Raw genomic sequence first — 25105 nt, 5'->3', positions numbered from 1 at the left:
AATATGAAAAGCAGAATAAAAGTAGCACCAGAAAGACTATAGGTTTGCTTTTCTTGTCAAATTTCATTATGAATGGTACATTTAGAAAATTGGTCTTTTCTAAAAGAAGCAAATACATTTAGAATTTTTCTTAATTGAAAGGCACTTCTTAATTTTCTAAGGAAGTATTTTTCTATGTGAATATCACAGAAATAGTCACAAAACATTAAATTCACAGTCTCTATTAAATTTGCCGGAAAACCTCTACTTACTCATTTTTCCAGAGAAATTTTTTTCTTGGCTCATACACGACTAGATTTTTATAGTCTTATTCATGACATACTGTCCTATACTTGCTTTCTATGATAACAGGGTATTTTGTTACAAGATGACATCCTCATGAAGAAAACCCAATATATTTTTAGAAATGGGAGTTTGTTTTTTCTAGCCAAGAAAAAAAATGAATGACCTGATCTTTATGATGCTATAAAATCATAGGTTCTAATTTTATAGACTATCATGTATGAATCCCAAGTCTTTGATGCCTAATATTATGCATACTTTTAACTTTATTACCAACATAAAAACTGACATCTGAAACAGTTTCTTTTTCTCTGGGAGCTAAAGTTAGCTTATCAACACTTACAAATCCCTAAGTTATTTAGTTGAAAAAGTAGATGATGAAATTAAGCCATAAAATGACATTTCAAACAGTGTAAGAAGTCACTTATTCAATAATAAAGGCAATAAGTAGCATTTACGAAGCTTTTATTATGTGTCTAACATGACATTGTGTTTTACATTCTCTGTCTCACGAGTTAGATATCATTATTATACTATTCTTACAGAAAAAGAATCCGAAGCTTAGAAAAAGTAACTCTCCCAGGGTCAAATGGGAGTTAACCACCTTACTGCATCAGTAAGATGGGAATTTCCTGAAAAATATCTACACTCACTCTCCTAAAGATTGGATGAGATAATTTAATGACATGATATGATACCTTCTTTAAAAAAAAAAAAAAAAAGGCCCAAAGATGTGACTTATGTTTCAGATCCTTTAATTCTTCATAACTAAGATTACACAGTTACCTTTATCTGTTTTTTTTTTTTTTTAAGATTCTGAGTCTGTTCCTTCTCCCTATGTTGAGAATTCTTGTACATTGAGAACTTGTGTATTCTTCTGTGAGACTGTTCTGCCTGCTGCCTAACGTCTCTATTTTAAAACTATTTTTCCCTTTGTTTTAATCTTATGCGCTCAGCTTGATTATTAAAACCACCTTTTATACTTCCATTAGCTTTTCAGATCAATCTACTTCATGCTTCTTTTTTGAGGGGGTGTAGTTAGTGGATCACAAATAAGAAAAATACCATAGGTTTTGATTGGTAGAAGTTTTATGTAAAATCATATATTATTTAGATTTTTCTGATATTTCAAGTTATGCATTTTTAAAAATCAGTGATCTTTTTCTTTTTGCTTTCTGTAATTTCACATACTCTGTTTTTGGTGTTTTTTCCCCCACACTGCTTAAAATGAAATTCTTCATAGGGTAAAAGATACATTTTTTTTTAAGTATTTTGTTAATTATATGTATCAATTACCATTTAGTTCACTTACACTACTAAAGTAATCATATTAAAAGTATCATTAATCTTGACTATATTTTGACAGTTTTGTCTTTTATTTGTTAGCCATTTCAAAGAATCCTGTTATTAAATCAGACTTGTTAGTAAAGTTGAATTCTAAATAAGATTTCTAAGAGTTTCAAGGATATAAACAATCAAAAGTTACAAGTGAAGCAAAGAGTGATTGGAGTTATGCATAGCTTGCTACCTGCTTCATGCTAAGTTTGGATTTCTCATCAGTCTGTCTACTTTCATTAACTTTCTAGTACCTTATTGCAGAGCTTTGTTTTTGTAAGCCCAGGTTTTATGGTTGTTTTCAGGATTGGGGGTAGGGGGCAATTAACCATATTATCTGTTAGTCTCTTGTTCTGACATAACAATTTAAAATTTTATATTTAGGAAGATGAAGTTGTTTAAGTAAAAGAAACTTAAGAAAGTGTAGCCAGAGAAGGACAAAGAACCCAAAAGGGTATGGTATTTAGAAAAACAGTGAAGAAACTTTCAGGAAGGGAGTGTTGAATTAGGTGTATTTTCAAAATTAATACTATCATTTTATTCAAAATATTTACTTATTATTAGATTGTGGTGATAAGTTTGTTAGGTAGAAGTTTCTGTATGGTCTGAGTTGCTTTACAGAACTGTGCTTACATAACTAAAGTGCTTTTTATTCTTGCTCATATGTTCTAAGTAGGTCAGGCATGCTTTTCTTCCTTTTAGCCCCCAAATCCTGTTTCTTATCTGTAAAACAATTTAATTAAACCTTAAGTTGTTTCCTGAGTCATGTTTTCTTCCTTCAGGTCTGTAACCTGAAAACTACACACAGTGGTCCAAATATGGAAGAGGTGTAGTATTTTTTTTTTTTTTTTTTTTTTTTGCTTTTCATTTACTTTCTGTACTCTTCAAGCATACCCACATCAGGGCCCTTTCTAGCCACAGGATCTATAACAGTTAGTAGTATGACCCCTAAGTTTCTTTCATAATTATGCCCTTTTTACTTAGATCATTTCCCTCTAATTCTTTATGGAAACTAGTAATAAATAATTTCTTGAAACCTGCTGGTCACTTTAAAGGTCCCAAAAAATACATTCAGCTCAGGATAGTGTTTTCACTGAGAGGTAACAAATAATGTACTTCTCCATGAGGTTAGGTAGTATAGGTTCCAGTAAGAATGTCTCCATCTGCGTGATTATTTAATCTTTTCATTTAGTTCTCCTTATCCCGTCACATTTTCTCTAACTTCCTTTTTCTCCCTTTGTTTGCTTTTGTCTTGATACAGTTACTGATAATCTTTTTTGAGGGACACTTGCTAAGTAGATAACTTAGATTATGGATAATTTGTAAGAATGTACACCATGAAATTTAATGACTGTTGTATTCATGTGAATCAGAATACCTATTATTGAAACAAACGTTGGTGCGTGGACAGGCAGTCTTATTCACCATTTCTGGGCTTTAAAAGGGATGTACCCTTTTTCAGACAGAACAACATATGTTAAAATTATTGACTGAACATTTCCACTTTTACAAATATATACTACAAAATGCTTCTTAATTCAGGTTCTTACTCTTAACTTCCTGCCCCATCTCACCTCTTCAAATCATGTTCTGTACTAAAATCAGTGACTCTACTTAAAATGCAAATCTAAATGGGGTTTTCCCCCACCTTGCATACAAGACCCTTTGTAATCTCTGCTTTAGCTATCTCTCTGCTGCTTTTCTGTCTTCTACCTACTCTATACTTTTTATACCAGCTATGTGGAATCTCAATCATAGGAATCTCTTTCATGTCTCCTTGACTGTTATCAGATTTTTTAAACATAATATTTCTCTCCCACCAGAAACAATACTTACTCATCCTTCAATACCTAGTTCCTAAGAAACTTTCTCCAGCACCTCCACTCTCTCTCCAAAAGAACTATTAACCACCCACTCTACATAACCCTTCATATTTCTGCTATGTGGTCTGCTTTCATGCCATTCCTACAACTTATAACTTATTAAGATGATGAATTATTTTACTCAAGTTTATTGTCCCAATACCTGGTAATGTGTCTGATACATGGTGGATGCTACATGTCTAGCTGACTGAGTGACTTTTAATGCAAAATTTTTTTAACTGTGTCGGTATGTTTATAATGGTGAGGTTATTTTCCATCTCTAGACTTAAGTAGAATATTGTTGAAATGTTACTAATGGTACATAAGAAAGGTTTTGTTTTCATATTTTTAATGTTAAGTACCAGAAACAGCACACTAAAAATTCTCTAAATTTTACAGTCACCTAAGCCAGTGCCCTAAGGCCAAATAATTTCTAATTTAATTTTTTACAAGGCAGAACTTTTCCTTGCTTCTTAAAGTAGAGCAAGATGCTCTGGTTTAATAGCCCTCTGTACTCTACTTGTGACCTTTGAAAGGATAAACAGGAAATCTTAGTGGTGTTTTAAAAGATCAGTGTATACTGTTCTCACACTCATGCAACAACATTCAAAAACAGATCATCACATTGAAATCCCAGTTTGCTGTCTAGCATGTGGTTTCTACAGGTTTAAGTGTTTTGAATAGGTCATATTCCTTAAACCCTTGTGTTGCATTTTTAACATATTAAAAGAGTCATGATTTTCGTTGTAGGTCAAGTTTATATAAAGATAAATCTGTGGTGGCCTTAAAATACTCTTCTGTATTAATAAGAGAAGATGTGGCAAAGATAAACGCTATCCATCCTGTTTTGAACCTCATTATTCCTGCTTGAAAACAAAGGACAAGTTTCAGGCATTTATTTGCAGAACTGATGAGAATGCTGGTACCATTTGCTGAGTGATAACACATCTTGTTTTTGAACAAAGAACTGAATCTTGAATTGCTTCATTTTGATAAACCCTAATTCAAAAACTACTGAATATGTAAGCATGATTTAAGAGTAGGGAAAAAAGAGAAAGGAGTGTCACATGAGTTTTATTTTTTAATGTTTTTAATTTTTTTGTAATTCTGGAAATTTGAACTTGCAACCTTGGCAGGATATTTCCTAATAACTGTGAAAGTATCCAAGGCAGTTCTTAACTATTCAAAATTTTTGGACAACCAATACTACTATCATAATTCCAGTATGAAATAATGTGGTGCTTGAAAAAAGAGGTAAATATTACAACATATTTTGTTGGAAACACAATGGGAGACAAAGGGCTCTAAAGGAAAAAAAAGCAGGAATAAGATCAAGTCTTACAAAATGTTCTGGGTTTTATTTTTGTTTGCCAGCTGTTTGTCACCTCAACTCTGGGTTAATTGTAGACAAATTATTTTCAAACATTTACACTCATTAACTTGAACACATCTTACATTTTTTTTTTTAGTTGTTCATAGAACTTTATTTTTATTTATTTATATGCAGTGCTGAGAATCAAACCCAACGTCTCACACATGCTAGGCAAGTGCTCAGCCACTGAACTACAACCCCAGCCCACATTGTTACATTTTTATAGAAATGGAAAAAAATCATGTATTTTTGTTTTTTCTATACGTGAGAAATAATATCAGTATTTTATCTTCTCAAAAATTAATATTTGTGATAACAAGAGAAACTCAGTGTTTCATTTTTTCTTGAATATGAAGTTTTTGTTTTTCTATTTCTTTGATTGGTACTAATTATAAAATAAAAATAACTCAAAAGAAAATGATTGCTTTCAGGATTAATGCTTCTTAGCAACTTCCAATAAAATTGCATGTCTTTTTTATTCTCCCCTTTTCCTCTGTAAAATCTAGCCAGACTCTACATGGTATATCCATTTTATATATGGGTAGAGTAGGAAGAGAAATCCTCACTTCAAATTTCCTGATTTCTGTTGATACTGAGTATATTAAAATAGAAATTGGAAGTGTGGGTCAAATTTAATAATAGTTGTTCTGCTCATTATAATCTAAGATAGCATCAAGTTTATTAATGATTATATGTATTTTCTGTTTAGTCATGGAATTTGAAAATAGAAAAATAAAAAGTACAAATGAAAGATTAGGAATTTATAGAACATTTATTATAAATTCCATATCATATACACAGGTTCAGTACATTTTAATTTAAAGCCTACTGTATTGTTGAGTGCATTTCTATTTATTTTTTCAGGGGCTGGGGCTGGGGCTGGGACTTAGCGGTAGAGCGCTGACCTAGCATGTGCGAGGCGCTGGGTTCGAGCCTCAGCACCACATAAAAATCAATAAATAAAATAAAGGTGTTATGTCCAACTACAACTTTAAAAAAATGCTTCTAAACTATTTATTCTTTCAAAGAACATACTGTTGTATTTAAAACAAGCATTCAAGTCTTTTTTTACTATGTTGGAACCTAGAGAAGGGATCAGTTGATTTTATTTCTTACACCTTTGGGTGGACTGCACAGAGCTGGAGGGCATCAAGTTAGAACTGGAAGAAACATGAAGTTCCTAGGAATGTGCTTTCTGATTAAACAGAATACTTCATAAACAAATCATACAGATCTGTAAGTACATGGCCTGATTTGGAAGGTCATTTGGTGTCTTGTATTTCCATTATAGTATGTAGCACATTGTAAGTTTTTAAAACATCAAATCTTTAAAACATCTTATCTTTTGTTTCAATGCTTAGTGTACTAGTTGTAGCCTAAAGCAAGTGCTGAGCATGTATGTCTTCAGTTTGTTAATGGCATAGCTAGAATATGGAATGAAAGAAGTAAAAAGCTGAAGTATTAGCTAAAAATAGTAGGTGGAGTTACATTTTAAAAGCCATTTAGAGAATATGGACACAAAAAAGAATTTTAAGTAATCATCTGGTGTTATCTGCTGAAAACAGAGTAGAAGGACTGGTTAAAAGGAAAAGAGATTGGGGGTGAAATAAGTAGAAGAAGCCATAGCCTATAGATCCACCTTCTGACTTTGTTTTTCATATGCTGAGCAGACATTTATTAAACCTTTCTTTTTGTATAGCTGTGCGTCATGTGATTCATTATACCTACTCTGCAAAAGCTCACTGAATCACAGAAGGGATTTCTGGTTTGCATAATTTTAGACCAGCATAAGTTATGATAGGTGCTATGAAATTTTTAAAAGAGCAAGAGAATGTTTCCAATAATAATCAAGGAAACCTTCATAGAAGTTTTGACAGTTTAACTACAAATCAGATACTAATATTCCTAGTCAAGAGAACTTCCTTGATTTTTGATTCCAGCTTGTTAGCAAGGATAAGATACTGTTTTATATAAGGCTTCATATATCAGACTTCTCTATTATTCATTATACTAGGAAGCTTAGTCTTATCTAGAGCACCATCTATAAATAACATAATAGGCGCTCTAATTATTAATTATTGAGCCTCTTTCCTATGCCAGCTCTTTACTAGAGCTGTATATATTATCTCTTAATTTTCATGGTAGTTTAAGGTTCCTATTGGCCCCATTGTATTGAGAGGGAAATGGGATTTAGAAAAATTTTATATATAATTTTACATAATAGTATTAAGTAACAGTATAATTTCCATATAAATATTAATTAATACTTTTAATTAAAATTAATTAACATTACTTTATTAATATTTCTATATTAATAACAGACTGAGCTCTTGTGGATTTTATAAAAACCGTCTCTTGTTCTTTCACTTAAATACTACTTCTTTTAATACATCTTTATATCCTTTTTAGTATATTCCTGCATCTTAGCCTGGAATTCAAAATTATAAAGAAACACTATTAGACTGGGGTTATGGCTTAGTGGCAGACACTTACCTAGTATTTGTGAGCCATTGGGTTTGATTCTCAGCACCGCATATAAATAAATAAAATATAGGTCCATTGATAACTAAAAAAAATATTTAAAAAGAAAAAGAAACACTACCTCAGTAACCTAATGTAATTTCTCTTTAGCCCTTTGATGGGGTTTCTAGATGATTTAATGAGGAGGGAGAAACGTGCTATAAGCTTATGTAATTATTAAACTTAAGATGTTGAGTTTTCTTTTTTCTTTAAAATCTTTGGGGTTGGACAAGGAAAACTAAGCTTGCAAATATGTAGTTAAAATTTTTTAGGAGAAATGTGGCTGCTATAAGTTTGTATCAAGCTATAATTTTATCCTCCCTGCAGTTGATACAATGCATGATACCAAATAATATATATTTTCTTTTGACCCCTATTATTTTTATTCTTAACATGTTATCCTGAGAAGACATGTGAAAATAAAGGGGTTTCAGGTATTTTATTTACTCTTTATAAATTTGCCACAGAATTAATTATACCTCTTTAAAATAATTAGATTCCACTTCAAAAATAATAACTTATTCTCCCCAATACCAGCCATTTTGTTAGAAGGGTTTCTCCAGAACGAAAGTTGAGGGATAGGGGGACTCTATATATTATGGTTTATTCTTTGGAATACACAGGTGTTCTCTGTGTGGTCTTCAGACTAATATAATGGCTAGATCTGATTTTCTCTACCTATCTCTTTGAAAATGACTATAGAAATAAGTAATTTTCTGTGCCAAGAATGGTTTCGATTTTTTTATTTGACATAAGAAAGTGTTATCGTGTTTGAACATTTACATTAAACAAATTATTTCCCCATGTTTTCTAAAAGGTATTTCTACTGTTGAGAAACCTTTTGTAGCCAAAGGTTTTGAAGCTTAACTTGACAGAATTATTTGCTATGTATATACTTGATTAATTGCCATTTTTAAATGAAAAGCAAATCTTTGTGCTATTGAATTATGCTAGTATTCCTTTAGGTTTGCCCACCAAAATAGTAATTTCCATAAATTGATGAAAATAAATTATACTTAAATTATTAAGTGTAGTTTTTAAAATATAAAGACTCAACTTCTGACATGAAATTCAACTTGGAAGTAAAGTGAGACAGTACTATTTGTAGACATTTAGTAATTCTTTAACTGGCTGCCAGCAAAAACCTGACATCAGTAAAATTTCCTAGTAGTAAACTTACTTTGTTTTATTATATCACTCTCCTGTTCAAGAACTTAAATTAAGTCCCTTTTGTTTGCCAACCTGGGTCTAGTTGTTCATGAATATTAATGGCTCTTTCATCAGTTGACTGCTTTCATTATGACTAACTTTATTTCTTAACCTCATTTCTGCCCACCTATGATAGTCAACACACTTTGTGCCTCCTTGTTTTTAAGTTTCTTTAGCTTTATGTGATAAAAAGGCAACATTTACCATCCCCTCACACATATTCTTCAAAACTAGAATGAATCATGATAATAATTTTCACCAATCTCTAAGTAGTAATTCTGTTGTAATATGGGGGATATAGGAATGAGAATTCATGTGTAGGGGTATATATCATAATGGGAATTTCATGCAATTTAAGAAAACTCATCTAATAAATTGGAAATCGTTTAATTGTTTCCTCCATTGAGAACTAAACAGAAATTAGAATACTAAACACGGGTTACCCTAGTTACTTTATATGTAGCACTGAGTCTGTTATTAACGATATGTGTGTGTGTGTGTGTGTGTGTGTTTTGATTTGTTAGAAACCTGGAATTGAACCCAGTGGTGCTTACCCACTGAGCCATATCCCCAGCTCTTTTTTATTTTTCAAACAAGGTCTTACTAAGTTGCTGAGGCCCTTGCTAAATTGCTGAGGCCAGCTTTGAATTTGCCAGTATTCCTGTGATCCTTCTGCCTCAGCCTCCTGAGCTGCTGGAATTACAGGCATGTGCCAGCTTTGGTTTGATTTCTCTGCTGTGGTGATTAAACAAAATATGTAATATCAGTATTCCTAAAATTAGCACTCTTTGAATACATTTTTTAAGAATTTGAATTTCTGTACTCTTTTAATAGATTTAAATGCATTGGTAAAAATATTAAGATGGCCATTGTCCTCAATGCCATTATAAAAAGTTATTCCAAAACTATTCAATAACATAGAGAGATCCAGAGCAGAGATCTTTTGGAGATCCACTGTATTATTATTCATCCTTACTGTCCAGATTTCATGGTGACTTTAGACCAGAAACTGAAATTATTATTTTAGTTAGTCTTATAGTCTTAAAAGAAACACACATTTTTACCTGGTATAATTTAATCTTGTACTTTGCCAGAAATGATCACACACTTTTAGTCATCTCAGAGCCAACCTCATGACTAGAACACCTTGTTTTGGCTCAAGAAAAATGTCTTAGGTTTTGTATGCCAAAGTATATGGGTCCTGAAAGTCAAATAAAGAAAGTATATCAAAGAAAAAGTAGAAAGTCACTTTGAGAAGTCTACAATAGGCCAGGTCAAGAGGTCAAGAGTCAGATGCTGCTGTTGTGTTAGGTAACAGGAATATTGAGACCTGTTCCTTAGATTTAGTAATGTGGAGATCATTGGTCAATTAAGAGAATGAGACTGGAGGGGTAATTTGGGGTAAAGTCAGTAGGGTGGGCTTAAGAGCAAATAAAGAGCATTTGAAGGTTGCAGGTATTCACAAGTGTAGTAACTACCAAATTCCCTGATGTTCATGACTGTCCCAGCATATTTATTATTAATGTTTCATTTCATTCTCAGATGGGTCCTATTTGAACAGCCAATTATGTGGTCAACATGGTTATGACACCATTACACCAACTTATATAACTATTTTGCAATCTCATTTTGGAACCCATTAGACCTTCCTTTTCTGGTAAAATAAATTGTGCAGGGCTTATGTTTTTCTTGCTTCTTATCTGTAATGAGCCATTTTTCTTAGAAGCCCTGCTTCCTTTTGTGGCAGCAGGAGGGGTGGTTGGAGTTACCAGGGATTGAACTTGGGGGCACTGAACCACTGAGCCACATCCCCAGCCCTATTTTGTTTTTTATTTGGAGACAGGATCTCACTGAGTTGCTTAGCACCTCACTTTTGCTGAGGCTGTCTTTGAATTTGTGATCCTCCTGCCTCAGTCTTCTGAGCCACTGGGATATGTGTGTGCCACCACACCCAGCACTTTCTGGTACATAGAAACCAAGACTGGAAATCAAGATCAAAGAGAAAGGGGGTATAGAAAAGCTGGTGGTCTGTTAATAGAAGGCATTCTGAAGACAATTAAAAAAGAGAAAGTTCACCCAAGATGTTGAGATGTGAGAATAGAAAAATGTATTCAAATGATTCTGTATAAAGTTGTGAATGCATGGAGTACAAGTTTCCTAGAACAAGTATAACATTAAAAAAAAAAAAAATACATTTGGCCAGTAATGAAAGATTTTGAATGTCAATCTGAAGGTCTTTGACTTATTTAAATTTCCTGGTTCTGGAGACAGAAAACCAGTTAAATTTTTATAATCCATACAATTCATAATATAGTTCTGAATGTAGGAGTAGGATAAATTTAAAGGAAGAAACAAATTGAACAAAACAGAAAAGAAATGGGGAGTATTACAGAATCATAATAAAGAGGCTTATAGTATCAGATGATTCTGAGTTCTCTAATCTGAGCTGCAGACAGTGGTGTGTTACTTTTCTTTTCATCATTGACCAAAACACCTGACAAGAACAACTTAGAGAAGGAAAAAGTTATTTTAGCTTATGGTTTCTGTGGTTCATTCCATAGTCAATATGGGCCCATGATGAGGTAGAACTTCATAACAAAAGAATGTGGAAGAGGAGCAGGATTCTATTCAATGCAGCCAGGAGGCAAAGAAGGCAAGGGAAAGGGGCCACTGGGAGATAAGCCCTTCCTGGACATGACCCCATTGACTTACTTTCTGTAGCAATGCCCCATCATTGTGCAGTTTCCATCCCTGTAGTCCATTCAGCTAAGGTGAACTGATTAAGTTAGTTTCATGATCTAGTCATTTCATCTCTGAATATTCATTCTTTTGGGGGGTACCTTATATCCAAACCATTACAGGTGGAGATGCCATTGTCCACAGGAGAGCATACCCAGAAATGGGTAAGAAGAAAACAGATACTTATATGGAAAAATCCCTTGGTGGTATGATAGTAGAGTATAACTTCAAGTTTCATCTAGTAGAGCTGATTTAACAAAGAGTAGAACAATATTTAGTAAATAAGGTTTTTTGTTGTCAATGAAGAATAACCTTAATGAAATGCCTGTCTTTTGAAAAGATAAAGATTGGGATGTCAATATCTGTCTCACATGTCATTTCAGAAAAATTATTTAACTCATTTCCAAATATACCAAAAACGAACAATACGTACTTTTTCTTAGCATCTTTTTTCTTGTGGTGGGAGTTAACCTCTCATAATCTAAACATCCCATTTAGCTGTAAACACAAAAATCTCTTATGTTTTATTAAGTTAAAAGCCAGACCCTGAAGATCTCCTTGAAATTAAAAATGTCAACATTATTACTATCTCCATATTACTTTTTGTAATGTCCAATATGTCCCACAGTATGGTACAAAATAGTTTTAATTGGAAACATATACTTCCCCACCGAACCAGAAAAATCACCATACTGTTATATATTTTTGAGTCAGTATTTTAGAATGTTCAAACAAATGTCTGTGGACAGAAGAAAGACATAGATATAAACAAATAACAAAAAAATGGACTACTTAATTTTAATTAAATTGATTGTTTTATACATTAATAAAACAGTAGCATCTAGCACATAGTAGAATTGGGAACTGAAATTCTGATGGATCTTGCTATTAGTAGATGACAATCTTTAGTGTGGGAAACTTGAATAACATTAGATTAATTAGGAAGGAATTAAATTACTTGAATAATATTAGATTAATAGAAGGAATTAAAGCAATTTCTCATTATCACTGGCAACAGGATATGGCAAAAACCAAAATTCTTGTCCTACCCCTGCTGTGATGCTCTAAATGAATCTCTTCAACTTTCTGTGGTCATGATTTTCTTTTCTATAAAATGTGTGGGTTGTGAGTTTGGTAATTCACTAGTAGTATTCAGAGGACTCAGCAAAGACTCTTATACTCACAGTTTATTACTGTACAAAGGATACAAATTAAAATCAGCAAAAGGGGAAAGTATGTGAGCAAAGTCCATGAAAAACCAGAGGTTTCTCCCAGTGGACTCAGTGTGGACATAATCCCATCAGTGATGTGACAATGTGTGCAATGTGTTGCCATCATGCCCAAGATTTTTACTGGGAACCAGTCCCATAAGCATGAATTAATTTCCTATACAATTGATCTCAGCCAGTCATACTCTAGCCTCCCAAAACAAAGACATATTCACCCCTAAAATGCATTGTTAATTAAACTCCTTCAGTCAGATAGGCTTCCTGTAACCCATGGACTCAGAGATCAGCTGTCAGGAGCTGGCTAAAGGCCAATCCTGAAGAGAGAATTTGCACAGAATTTGAACAACCCAGGCCTGCTTGCAATTATGTGATTGCTAAAGCCTGTTACAGTTTTGTGAACAGAATATTAACTCTAAGCATATTAACTTCAAAGAAAAAATATAGTTGTTTATTTTAACTTTTAGATTAGGTAATCCTAATTTAAAAGCTTAACTAATAGAAACAAATTAGACGGATGCTAGAAGCCTCTAACTAACTACCACGTCTTTCAGAGTCTATTTTTTAAATAATTAGGGCTTTTTTAGTTTTATCCACAAAACTTGAGATTTTACCTGCTTTCCAATACTTTTGTAGGAAACTCTTCATTTATAACGAAGGGAATTGATACATTGTCAGGTAAAGTACTACAGCCTCAGTCAGAGGAAATTGTTCATCATCCCAGGCATTCTTTTAAAATTGAAAATTTCCTCAAATCTTAGAAAATCAATTCCCATGATATTCCCTACAGTTTATATCAATAATATGGTAGAGCCTGGTAAATTTTCCTGTAATGACCAACCTTCATAAACAATTTGAAGAGCATTTGTTTTCTTCTTATGTGAATGAAATAAAATTTCTAGCCCAAATTATAACCTATTGAAACTTATCTTCAATACTAGAATAATAAAGATAGTTGTTTAAAAACTTGTCACTTTAAAACTATCCTTAGGAAACTAACTTAGCAGCAACTCTTGACTCCTCCACAGCCTGGAGTCAAAGCAGTGAAAGAACTGCTGACCAGAGAGGAGGATTACAGAGTAAATGCCCTAACACTCCATATTGGACAGCTTGAGACTTTGAGGACCTGGGAATTTGGTTATTGGAGCACAAAATAAAAAAATAATTTCTTGACCCTGAACCTTGACAAGGTTGGGGGGTAACAGAGAGAAAGAGGGAGAGGCAAAGCCCACAAGCTTACTTCCTTAACATCAGTTAGAAAGAAAAAAAAAAATTAGAACAGGATAGCAGCAACAAAGACAGTGAAGAAGATTGCATGGTTCAGCCCAAATTGTTGCCAGAAATTGTGCCAGGCAGGGAATCCATTTGAGACCACACCTTGCTAGCCTTATCTAGAAGAAATTAAATCTGTCCTGCTTCTATCCATCTACAGATTAGAAACAAAGCCATATGGAATGCCTCTGAAAGGGGATATTCCCGTAGCCCTTATAGAGGGATCTGCTAGCTGAAGTTAAAGAAACCCCCTTGCCAAGCCAGAGTCAATGGGAGTGGAATGGAGCTGATATGAGAACAAGTAATTTCTAGGGAGTGCTGTTGGCTGCCTGAGCAGGCAAAAATAGGCTGACAACCTGCCATACACCCACCCACCCGCCAAATATAAAATTGCCGGTATCTGCAACCGCCAGGGTGGAGACTTCAGTGCCAAAATAGTGACCAAACCACCCATAGATGGCTTGTACACACAGTCCTTACAGTTGCAGATAGCTGCCAACCATTTAGACATCGGCTCTTGCCAACTAGGCCCAGTAGAAGGAACTTTGTAATCTGTGTTTCACAGCAGCCAGCAACAGACATGAACCCTGTGCCCCTACATCCAACAGAAAATGAGCAGCAGATACTGTGGCCATTGAGCACGCAGACTTGGGCCTTTGGGCTGGCTAGCAACTGCAGTGGTTTGCTCGGGAGCCTTAGTGACTGCAACAGACACCAGCCACCCTTCCACATACCCAGATTTAAGCCCACCAGCCTATGCACTACAAATCAACGCAAGCAGCAATGCACCTCTCACTGACCACCCAGTGTCCCTTCAGCCTCACCACATTTCTGTCTTTGACTACCACACCCCTCACACTCTGAAATATACACAGGGGAGCCCACACTGAATTTGACAACCCTGGGTTCATAGAGCTTTTCTTCAGAAAGGCACACAAGACTGTTAGCCTGTCACAAGGAGAAACCTGTAAGTTATAGGCAATTAGGCCTATAACTACTATGACCTACCAGAAATCTAATAGGTGCCTAGAGACAGCAAAGAATGGATGGGCTGCCTTAAAATATATCAGAAGAGTGCTGATGTACAGCTGAGGAGCAATGGGCATCCTCTAAAGGTTCTTAATCCTGATGAAATCCAAACTGGGAAAACCCAGTAAAAAATTTCCCCACTTCAAATTGCCCGTCATGGAATATCATAAATAACCTTAATGTCAGTTTTGATCTCACAGATACTATCTTTCAGATCAAATCAGTGTATTTTTATTTGCTATAGTAATCCTCAACTGATTGAATATTTCTTACAATTTTTTAAAGCATTTATTTAAATCATTCCTTTCCTAGACCAGGTTTATACTAGCTCTTCTTGTTTCTCATTTCCATTTGCATTCCTTACTCCTTCTTATTTCAGGTTTGCATAATTTTTTTCTTCTCTCTCTCTCTCTCTCTCTCTCTCTCTCTCTATTCCTTTGGTCTATTCCTTCTTTTTTCATCCTCAACTTATATGTAGTTAAGTAGTAATTTTACTACCTTAATACATAATTTCTCAGTCTGTACAAGAACATTACTTCCATTTTATACTTGGGTTAAAGAAATTGTGGAGAACATTATAAGGTTTTCAAAGGCTTATTAATATTGGGCCTTGTTATAATGTGAGTATAGTTCATGGGGATTAATATAATCTCTCAAAGTGGTGCAGCAGGTACAAGATGAGTTTTGACATGTAGCTATTTGCCCAGCCTGGGGTACTTTAAAAGAGAAAGTAACTCACTAAAAAGTCCCTTGTAAAAGGAGAGATGATCCTCCCGGCAGATGGATATAAATACAAACATTATGGAAAAGCAAGGAACAAAATACCCCAAAGAGCTCAGACCACTTCAACAGCTGACTCTATTGACACCTTAGCAGAGGAAATGCTGGGTAAAGACTTTATAAAGTTGAGAGTTGAAATGATCAGTGAACTAAAAGTGGATCTTAAAAACAAACCAGAGAAAAATACAGGAAGTGAAAGAATGCTTTGAGAAAGTGATAGAGATTCTGAAAAACAACCAAAGAGAAATACAGGAAATGAAAGACTCAATAAATCAAAATAAAAACTCAATTGAAAGCATCACCAATAGATTAGACCACATAAAAGACAGAATTTCAAGCTTGAAACAGATATATAATCTTGTAAACAAAGTCAACAATAAAAAAATAATGATAAGAGACCTTAACCAAAATATTCAAGAAGTCTGGGACAACATGAAGAAATTATGAATCATTGGCTTAGAAGAAGTTAGCAAGGTACAAATAAAAGGAATGCACGGTCTTTGCAGTGAAATACCAGAAAATTATCTAAACCTTGGAAATCAAATGAAAATCTAAATACAGAATGCACTACCAAAAATACTTAAAATTTCATGTACAATACATGAAAAGCAAACATTAGAGCCAGTGAATGTTTGAAACTCACTAAAAAAGTAGTGAGCAAGGGAGAATCAAGTCTGAATTAAACATTAGAAATAAGTCAAAATGGCAGGAAATAAAAATAACTTCTATAATAACACTGAATGCAAATGATCCCAACTATTCATTTAAAAGACAGACTCAGAGAGTAGACTGAAAAACAAACGTTGTTCATAAGATACTTACAAGCCCCAAGACATTCACAGGCTGAAGGTAAAAGAATGAAAAAAAAAAATACACCATGCATATGGAAAACAAAAACAAGGAGTAGCTACTCTCATATATGACAAAGTAGACTTTAAACCAAAATTAATTATAAGAGATAAAGAAGGTCATTTTATACTTGTGAAGGGAACTATCTAACAAGAAGATACAGGGATTGCAAATATTTATCCCCCAAATGGCTGTATACCTACTTAAATAAAACAAACCCTGCTTAGTATAAAAACTGAGACCCCAATACAATAATACTGGCTCATTTGAGCACACCTCTCTCACCAACAGATGGGTGATCCAGGCATAAACCTAATAGACTTTCAAACTTAAAAAATACTATAGATCTAAATAGAAATGGACCTAATAGAAATCTACAATATGTTTTGTCAATCAGTCATCAAATTCATATTCTTCAGAGCTGCATATGAAACCTTCTCCAAAACAGGCCATTACTTAGAACAAAAGTCAAATCTTAGCAAATACAAAGAAATCATTATAATCCCTTGCATCTTCTCAGTTCATAATAGAATAAAATTTGAAATTAATAAGATAAAAAATCAAACCATTTTAATACAAGCGATTGAAAAATACACTTTTGAATGAGGAATGGTTCATAGAAGGAATCAGGAAAGAATTTTTAAAATTGCCAGAAACAAATGAGAGAGACAACATATCAAAATCTATAGGACACTATGAAGATAGTTCTGAGAGTAAAGTTTATAGCATTTAATGCTTAACAAAAATAAATAAATAAAAGATCCAAATAACTAAAGTCACATCTCAAGGCCCTAGAAAAGCAAGAACAGACTAACTTCAAAACCAGTAGAAACCAGGATATAATAAGATCAGAGCTGAAATTAATGAGCTAGAGAATTAATACAAATGATTATTGATAATAAATCTTTAGCCAAACTAATCAAAAGAAAGGACCTAAAATCAGTAACGTTAGAGGGAGATAATCACCACAGACATTTCAGAAATCCAGATGAGCATTAGGGACTCTTTTGAAAACATTCCAAAAATATGGAAAATCTAAAAGATACTGACAAAGTAATAAGAACATGACTTACCTAGATTGAACCAAGAGGATCTGAAAAACCTGAACAGATCAATATCAGTTTTATGAAAGCAGTAATAAAAAGCCTTCCAACAAAGAAAAGCCCAAAACCAGATGAGTTCTCATCTGAGTTCTACCAAACCTTAAAAGAACTAATGTCAGTCCCCCTGTAATTTTTCTATGAAATTGAAAAGGAGGGGACACTCTTAAATTTATTCTGTGAACCATTATCACCCTGATATCAAAACCAGATACATCAAGAAAGGAAAACTATTGACCAATATCCCTGAAAAACATAGACACAAAACATCCTTAACAAAATATTAGCAGCCCGCACTAAAAAACACAACAAGATTGCACACCATGATCAAGTTGGTTTTATCCCAGGGATGCAAGGATGTTTCATTAATAAATGTATTTTACTGCATGCATAGATTTAAGGACAAAAAGTCACATAATCTCAATAGGTGCAGAAAAGTCTTGGATAAAATCCTGTGCTCTTCATGTTAAAAATACTGAAAAAACTAGGGATAGAAGGAACTTCCCTCAATATCATGAAGACAACGTACAGCAACCCCAAGCCAACATTGTACTGAACAGAAAGAAACAAAGCATTTCCTCTAAAATTAGAAATGATACAAGAAAGACCACTGTTACCACTCATATTCAGTATAAATCTCGAAACTCTAGAAAAATAAAAAGAAATTAAAGAGATGCAAATAGGAAAAGAAGGACTCAAACTATTTCTCTTTGCCAATGACATGATCCTATACTTGGAAGACTCACATACATACATTTCACTAGAAAATTCTTGAGTTGATAAATTTAGGAAAGTAGCAAGCTACAAGGTTAACATATAACAATAAATAGCTTTCCTATACTCCAGTAAAGAATCTGTTGAAGGAAATAGGAAAACTATTCCATTCATATTAATCTCATAAAAAATAAAATGCTTGGGAATAAATCTAAACAAGGAGGTAAAATAACTGCAACAAAAATTATAGAACCCTGAAGAAAGAAATTGAAAAAAAACCTTAGAAGATAGGAAGACCTACCATGCTCTTGAATAGGCAGAATTAATATTGTCAAAATTGCCATATTATTAAAAGCAATCCACATAGTCGGTGTAATACCCATCAAAATACCAAAAGCATTCTTCATGAAACTAGAAAAAACAGTTCTAAGCTTCATATGAAAAAAAATAAAAGACCCAGAATAGCCAAGGCAGTATTGAACAAAAAAATAATGATTATGATAGCAGAACAGTACCTGGTCTCCAATTATACTACAGAGCTGTAGTAACAAAAACAGCATGGTATTGGCATCAAGACAGACATGAAGACCTATGGAATAAAATAGAAGAAACAGACAAATCCATACAGATACAGTCATTTGACACTTTACAGTGGTACTTAAATTCACAAAAAGATAGCCTTTATAACAAATGGTGCTGAGAAAACTGAATATCCATGTGTAGAAGAATGAAACTAGATTTCTACCTCACCCTGCCCAAAAGTCAACTCAGAATCAATCAGAGATGTAGGAATTAGACCAGAAACACTTTAACTGAAATAGGGTCAACATTCCAACATATAAGCTCAGTCAATGTCTTCCTTAATAAGACCCCTAAAGCTCAAGAACTAAAATTATCAATAAGTGGGATGGCCTTAAATTAACAAGTTTTTGCACAGCAGAGGAAATAAGGCTATGAAGAGAGAGCCTACAGAATGGGAGAAAATCCTTGTGAGCTACTCTTCTGTCAGATTAATATCCAGAATACATAAAAAAAAACTCAAAAAAATATTTTTAAATATCAGGAAATGGACCAGTGAATTAAGCAAACATTTCTCAAAGGAAGAAATACATATGGCCAAAAATTACTTTTTTTAAAAAAATGGTCAATATCCTTAGCAAGCAGAGAAATGAAGAAAACTACACTGAAATTTCATCTCATTCTAGTTAGAATGATAGTCGTGAAGAAGACAAATATAAGTATTGGTGAAGACGTGGGGGAAAGATATACTTAGGCATTGTTTATGGGACTCTCAATTAGTACAACCACTGTGTAAAGAAGTATGGAGAATCCTCAGAAGACTAGGAATAGAGCTGGATTCTGTGGAGCATGCTTGTAATCCCAGCATTTTGGGAGGCTGAGGCAGTATGATCAAAATTCAAGGCCAGCTTCAGCAACTAAGTGAGGCCCTAAACAACTTAGCAAGACCCTGTCTCAAAGTAAAAATTAAAAATGGCTGGCAATGTGGCTCTGTGGTTAAGCAACCCTAGGTTCAATCCCTGTTTTTTTGTTTTGTTTTGCTTTTGTTTTTAAAGACTAGGAATGGAGTCAGCGTATGACACAGCTGTCCCACTCCTTGGTATTTATCCAAAAGAAGTAAAGTCTGCACAGGATACGGACACATCAGTGTTGATAGTGTTGATAGCAGCACAATTCAACAGTAGTCAAGATATAGAAACCAGTCTAGGTGCCCATCATTAGACTGTATTAAACAAAATATGGAGTTTTACTCAGTCACAAAGAAGAATGAATTTATACAATTTACTGATTAATGGATAGAACTGCAGTACATCTTGCTAAATGAAATGAACAAGACTCAGAAAGTCAAGGGTGAAATATTTTTCTCAGATTTGGAAGCTAGAGAGAACTAAGGAATGAAAAAAGAATATCTTGTGAAGATAAGGGAGAAAAATGGAATAGAGCAGGGGATGGAAGGAAAGAGGAAGGTTGGGAAAGGGGACGGACTGAGGAATGAAATATAAGTCCTGGCAATTTAGCATGAACTTCCCAAGTAGACTCCACAGCAGACTTGGGATGATTCAGAAAGACTGTGGATGAAGTTTTCTTTCATGTTTTGAAGGGAATACGAACATATACCGTGCTATGTTCCCTTTTGTGATATTACACCAAAAGGAGCCTTATTCTGAAAGACGATCTTAATAAAGTATAGGAATGGAGGAACAGTCTCATTATATTTATTGTAGTTTTTATATTGTTTATAAAACCATTTGGTTTATTTATTCTTCAGTGTCTACTTAGATTGGCCCTAACAGAAATTTCAGTTATGGAACAGTAGTCCTGCCCATACATGTTCACTAAACTCAGTTTTTGTTTTTGTTTTTTTTTAGTTGTTGATAGACCTTTTTTTCTTTTTTATTTTCATTCATTTATCAGTGGGGCTCTCACTCAAACCCATGCCTCACACATGCCAAGCACGCGCTCCACCACTGAGCCACAACCCTGTCCCTAAACTTAGCTTCTTAATTTTATATGAAACATGTGTTAGGAGATACCATTCCCTTTTATTTGCAAATCTTGTTGTTTTTTAAAGCAATAAGTCATGCAAAATATTAAAATATGAGTGGTAGGGTAAGGACAGTTGAAGCCATCCAAGGACATCTAGTTTTATTAGAGTTTTAAGGTAAATGTTTACTTTTTGTTGTGATTTGTAGTAGATGTGCATATCCAAAAAGTATAGGATAAATTACTTATTTTATCACATAAAGATTGGTAGAATAATGCATAGTAGTTTACTAGTGCCGCAGAAACAAATTACAACAAATTTCATGGCTTAAAACAACACAGGTTTATTATCATATAGTTCTGCAGGTCAGAAGTCTTAAAATCAAGGTGACTTTGGAATGTATTTCTTCTGTAGGCTGTATGGGAGAATCTGTTTCCTGCCTTTTCAGACTCTAAAGATCATAGGCATTTCTTGACTCATGTCTCCTTCACCCATTTTTCAAGACCAGCAACTCAACATTTTCAGATATCTCTTTTTTTCCTTCCCTCTCCTCTCAAGATTTCTGCTTTTGGTTTCGTATCTTCTCTCTGACCTTTCTATTTCCCTCTTTTAAAGAAACTTTGACTATATTGGGTTTACCTAGATAATCCAGGATAATAATCTGATTATCTCTTAATTTGGTTATATCAGCAAAGTCCCTTTCTCCATTTAAGGTAATTTCCTCACAGATTCTGGAATGTGGATGCAGGCATCCTGGGGAGCAGTTCAGCCCAATACGTTGTTATTTATGTTCTAAAAGTAGAGTTTTTGTAATTAGTTCATGTTGGCTTGTGAAAGCATCAAAATTAATGTCTACAGAGGATAATTTCCCCTTCCTCAATCTAAGAAGATATTTTCCACTTAACATTCTATCTTAGAAATAATATATTCCTAAAGTGATGCTTTAGTTTTGATTGCATGGAGTTAATTTGTTGCATTTAATGTCTACCATGTATCCCGGGGCTTAGGTGTTTGCAAAAAGAAAAAAGGATTGAGATTTTAAAATACACTGATACTCTGGGTCCTGCTATTGCTGTGAATACTAAACTGCCTTTTTGTCTCTAACCCACAAATCGTGTGTCTTCTACCAGCATCCATGATACTACCAGGATAACATGTTAGATTGCAAATTTGGTAAAGTTTCAGACCCTTCACAGGTCTTGTGACATGTGTAATACCAATTATTAGTCCAATGAATTCAAAATTATTTTGTTTTATTGGACATATTTATGGAGTACTTTGTCAATGTGACATGCATATAATGTTAATTATAAAATCAGATTAGTTAGCATTTCCTTCTTAAATTTGTATGATTTCCATATGTTGGGCCCCTTTGAGCTCTACTCATTATTTTAAAATATATAATAAATTATTAAACAACTTCTTCTGTCTGATGTGCTATGGAACACTAGAGCTAATTCCTCCTGTCTTTAAATGTATTTTGGTACCTGTTATCCAACCTCATTCTATTCTCCCTTCTTACTGTTCTTCTCAGTCTCTAGTAACCACTGTTCTACTCTCGACTTCTTTGAGATAAATTTTTTTGACTTACACATGAGTGGGTGAGTATATGCAGCATTTGACTTTTTGTAGTTGGCCTATTTCACTTAATGTCTTCTAGTTTCATCCTTATTGCCACAAATGATAAGATTTTATTTTTTATTGCTGCAATATATTTCGTAAAGAAAATGCCATATTTTCTATCTGTTCTTCTGTAGATGAACACCTTAGTTGATTCCAGGGTTTGGCCATTGTGCATAGTGTTGAAATAATCGTAGGTGAATAGGCATCTCTTCAGTATATCGGTTGCTTTTCCTTTGGAGATATACCCAGTAATGGGATTACTGGATTATTTGATCATATGATAGTTCCGTTTGTAGTTTTTTGAGGAATCTCCAAACTGTTTTACTCATTAGCTGTACTAATTTGTCTTCACTGAGGTTGTATAAGAGTTCCCCTGTCTCCACATCTTCAACACCATTTATTATATTTTTCCTTCTTAATGATAAACCTTATTCTATAAAAGTCAACTTTTTCATTGCTGTGACCAAAATACCTGTTCAGAACAATTTTAGAGGAGAGAATAGTTACTTGGTGCTTGTACTTTCAGAGGTCTCAGTCCATAGATGGCTGATTTGCCTGATCTGCTTGAGGTGAGGCAGAGCATCATGAGTGAAAATGTGTGGAGAAGAAAGCAGCTCAGGACATAATGACCAGGAAGCAGAGAGAGTTTTGCTCAGGAGGAATAAAATATAAACCCCACAGGCATGCTCCCATTGACCTACTTCTTCTAGTCACATGCTAATTGCCCACAATAACTGCCCAGTTAATCCATTTCAGTGAATTAATGTACTCATTATGTTAAGGCTCTCATAACTCTTCATCTTTAAACTTTCTTGGACTGTCTCACACTTTCGCTCTTGGGGGACACCTCCTATCTAAATCATAACAGACCTAACTAGGGAGACAGTAATATCTCATTATGGTTTTGATTTGCAAATCCTAAACTTTGTTAACTCTTCTATTTAAAAATGTCTATTCAGATCACTTGTCCATTTTTAAATTAGTTTTTTGTTTTTTTAACTGAAAGTTTTATGAATATTCCATATGCATTTGAAGATTTAATTTGTGTTATTAGAGTATATTCTAAATAAATTCATAAGTCAGATCTACCTTATAATGCAGATCTACCTTATTAATTACGGTCATGTGTACTTAACTATGAGGACTTGTTTCAAGAAGTGGGTCATTAGGAAATTTTGTCATCATGAGAGCATCTTAGAATGTACTTAATGCAAACAAACAAAGATAGTTGGGACACTGCTAAGTAATAAAATCTTTTGGGATCACTATTATGTGTGCAGTCCATCATTGATGGAAACATTATTATGTAACATAACTGTCAAGTTATTGATTTTTTTTTATATTATGACCTTTCTTGAACTACAAGTGATGTATTGAAGTCTCTTGTTAGTAGTATTTCTATTTCTTGATTTCCTGTAGTTTTTCCTTTATATAAATAGTTGCTATGTTTATCTGATACTAGATAATATAGTCATGTCTTGTGTTCTTTTCTTGTTTTCTTCTTTGTCTAAATTTTTTGGAACAACTTCTCAATAATTGCTTCCTAATTGTTCCTAATTGCATGATATATTTTGTATTTTCTAAACCCTTCTTTTATGGTTTAGATATGAGGTGTCCCTCAGAAGCTCATGTATGAGACAAAGAAAGAAACTGATTGGGTTAATGAGAGCCTTAACCTAATCAGCTCATTAATTCACTTGCATGATTGAAATGGGTGGTAACTCTTGGTAGGTAGGATATAGCTGGAAGAAGTAGGTCACTGAGGGAATACGTAACATTTTCTGAATTTAAAATACTACTCTTACTTGCTTTGCATATTGTTCTTAAGAAAATTAACTCTTAAAATTGTTTTCTTGTGACTTCCTTAGTAGCAAGATAATTTTTACTGTGGTAAGAGTTATTCTTTTCTAAAAATTAAGATTTTAATTAATGTCAACTTTCTTAAGACATGGGAAGAAATTTAAATCATAACAAATATAAGCTCCTAACTGAAATTTTTGTTTTTTTATTCTTCAACAGGAATTAAAACCTGATATGGTAACTAAATCTGCTCTTGGCGATGATATTGACTTTGAAAAAATCTGCAAGAAGGTATATCTATAGTGGATGGCATTTGTTTATGAAAAGCTCTTTATTTTATGCTTACTTTTGCATGTCATGTATTCATTGAATAGAAGATCTATCAACTATTAGTATATGGTGACTTTCTCACTGAGTTTCAGTATCACCACTGAAAGGATTTTTAAGGGAATTTAACTGTTTCACTTTGCTGTAATGTCCCACTTGCAAAGTCCTTAATACAGCATTTCATGTTTTGTAGAATAATTACTCTGTTAACCTATTAGTTACAAGTAGGAATCTATTTTTTTAAATTTATAAATCATTTTCGTGAATATCTCATGTAATTTCTGCACCTACCTTGTAAAACTTTTATTTTGCCCTCTTTTTACAAATGAGGACAGTGGAGCTCAAAAATGAGTTAAATGAGCTGATTAAGGTTAAATTCCTCTATTACGTGGCACAGTTAGTGCTTTTATCCATTTGGATTTGTCACTGCTGTTTGGATTTGTCACTCTTGCTTCTTCCTTACTATTTCCCCTTTTTTTTCTACCAACTTTGCTAATACCTATACTAGACAGTTCACCTTGAGAACAGATTTTGTATTAATTGAATTTTTTTCTCTCTGCTTT

General features: G+C 33.7%; 1 protein-coding gene across 3 annotated transcripts in view; it reads left to right on the top strand.

Moving 5' to 3' along the window:
* The window catches only part of LOC114103590 (serum response factor-binding protein 1), a 65040-nt gene that overhangs the window by 23271 nt on the left and 16664 nt on the right, over positions 1 to 25105 (top strand). For all 3 annotated transcript variants that reach the window (XM_071607153.1, XM_027949336.2, XM_027949334.2), the window contains one exon: positions 24435 to 24506. In XM_071607153.1, coding sequence (XP_071463254.1) covers positions 24435 to 24506 — 72 coding nt within the window. The remainder of the gene's footprint in view (positions 1 to 24434; positions 24507 to 25105) is intronic.

This window comes from Marmota flaviventris (genome assembly GCF_047511675.1).
Source record: "Marmota flaviventris isolate mMarFla1 chromosome 5 unlocalized genomic scaffold, mMarFla1.hap1 SUPER_5_unloc_3, whole genome shotgun sequence".
NCBI lineage: Eukaryota > Metazoa > Chordata > Mammalia > Rodentia > Sciuridae > Marmota > Marmota flaviventris.
Note: the sequence above shows the minus strand (reverse complement) of the source record. Positions and strands in the feature narration are given on the sequence as shown.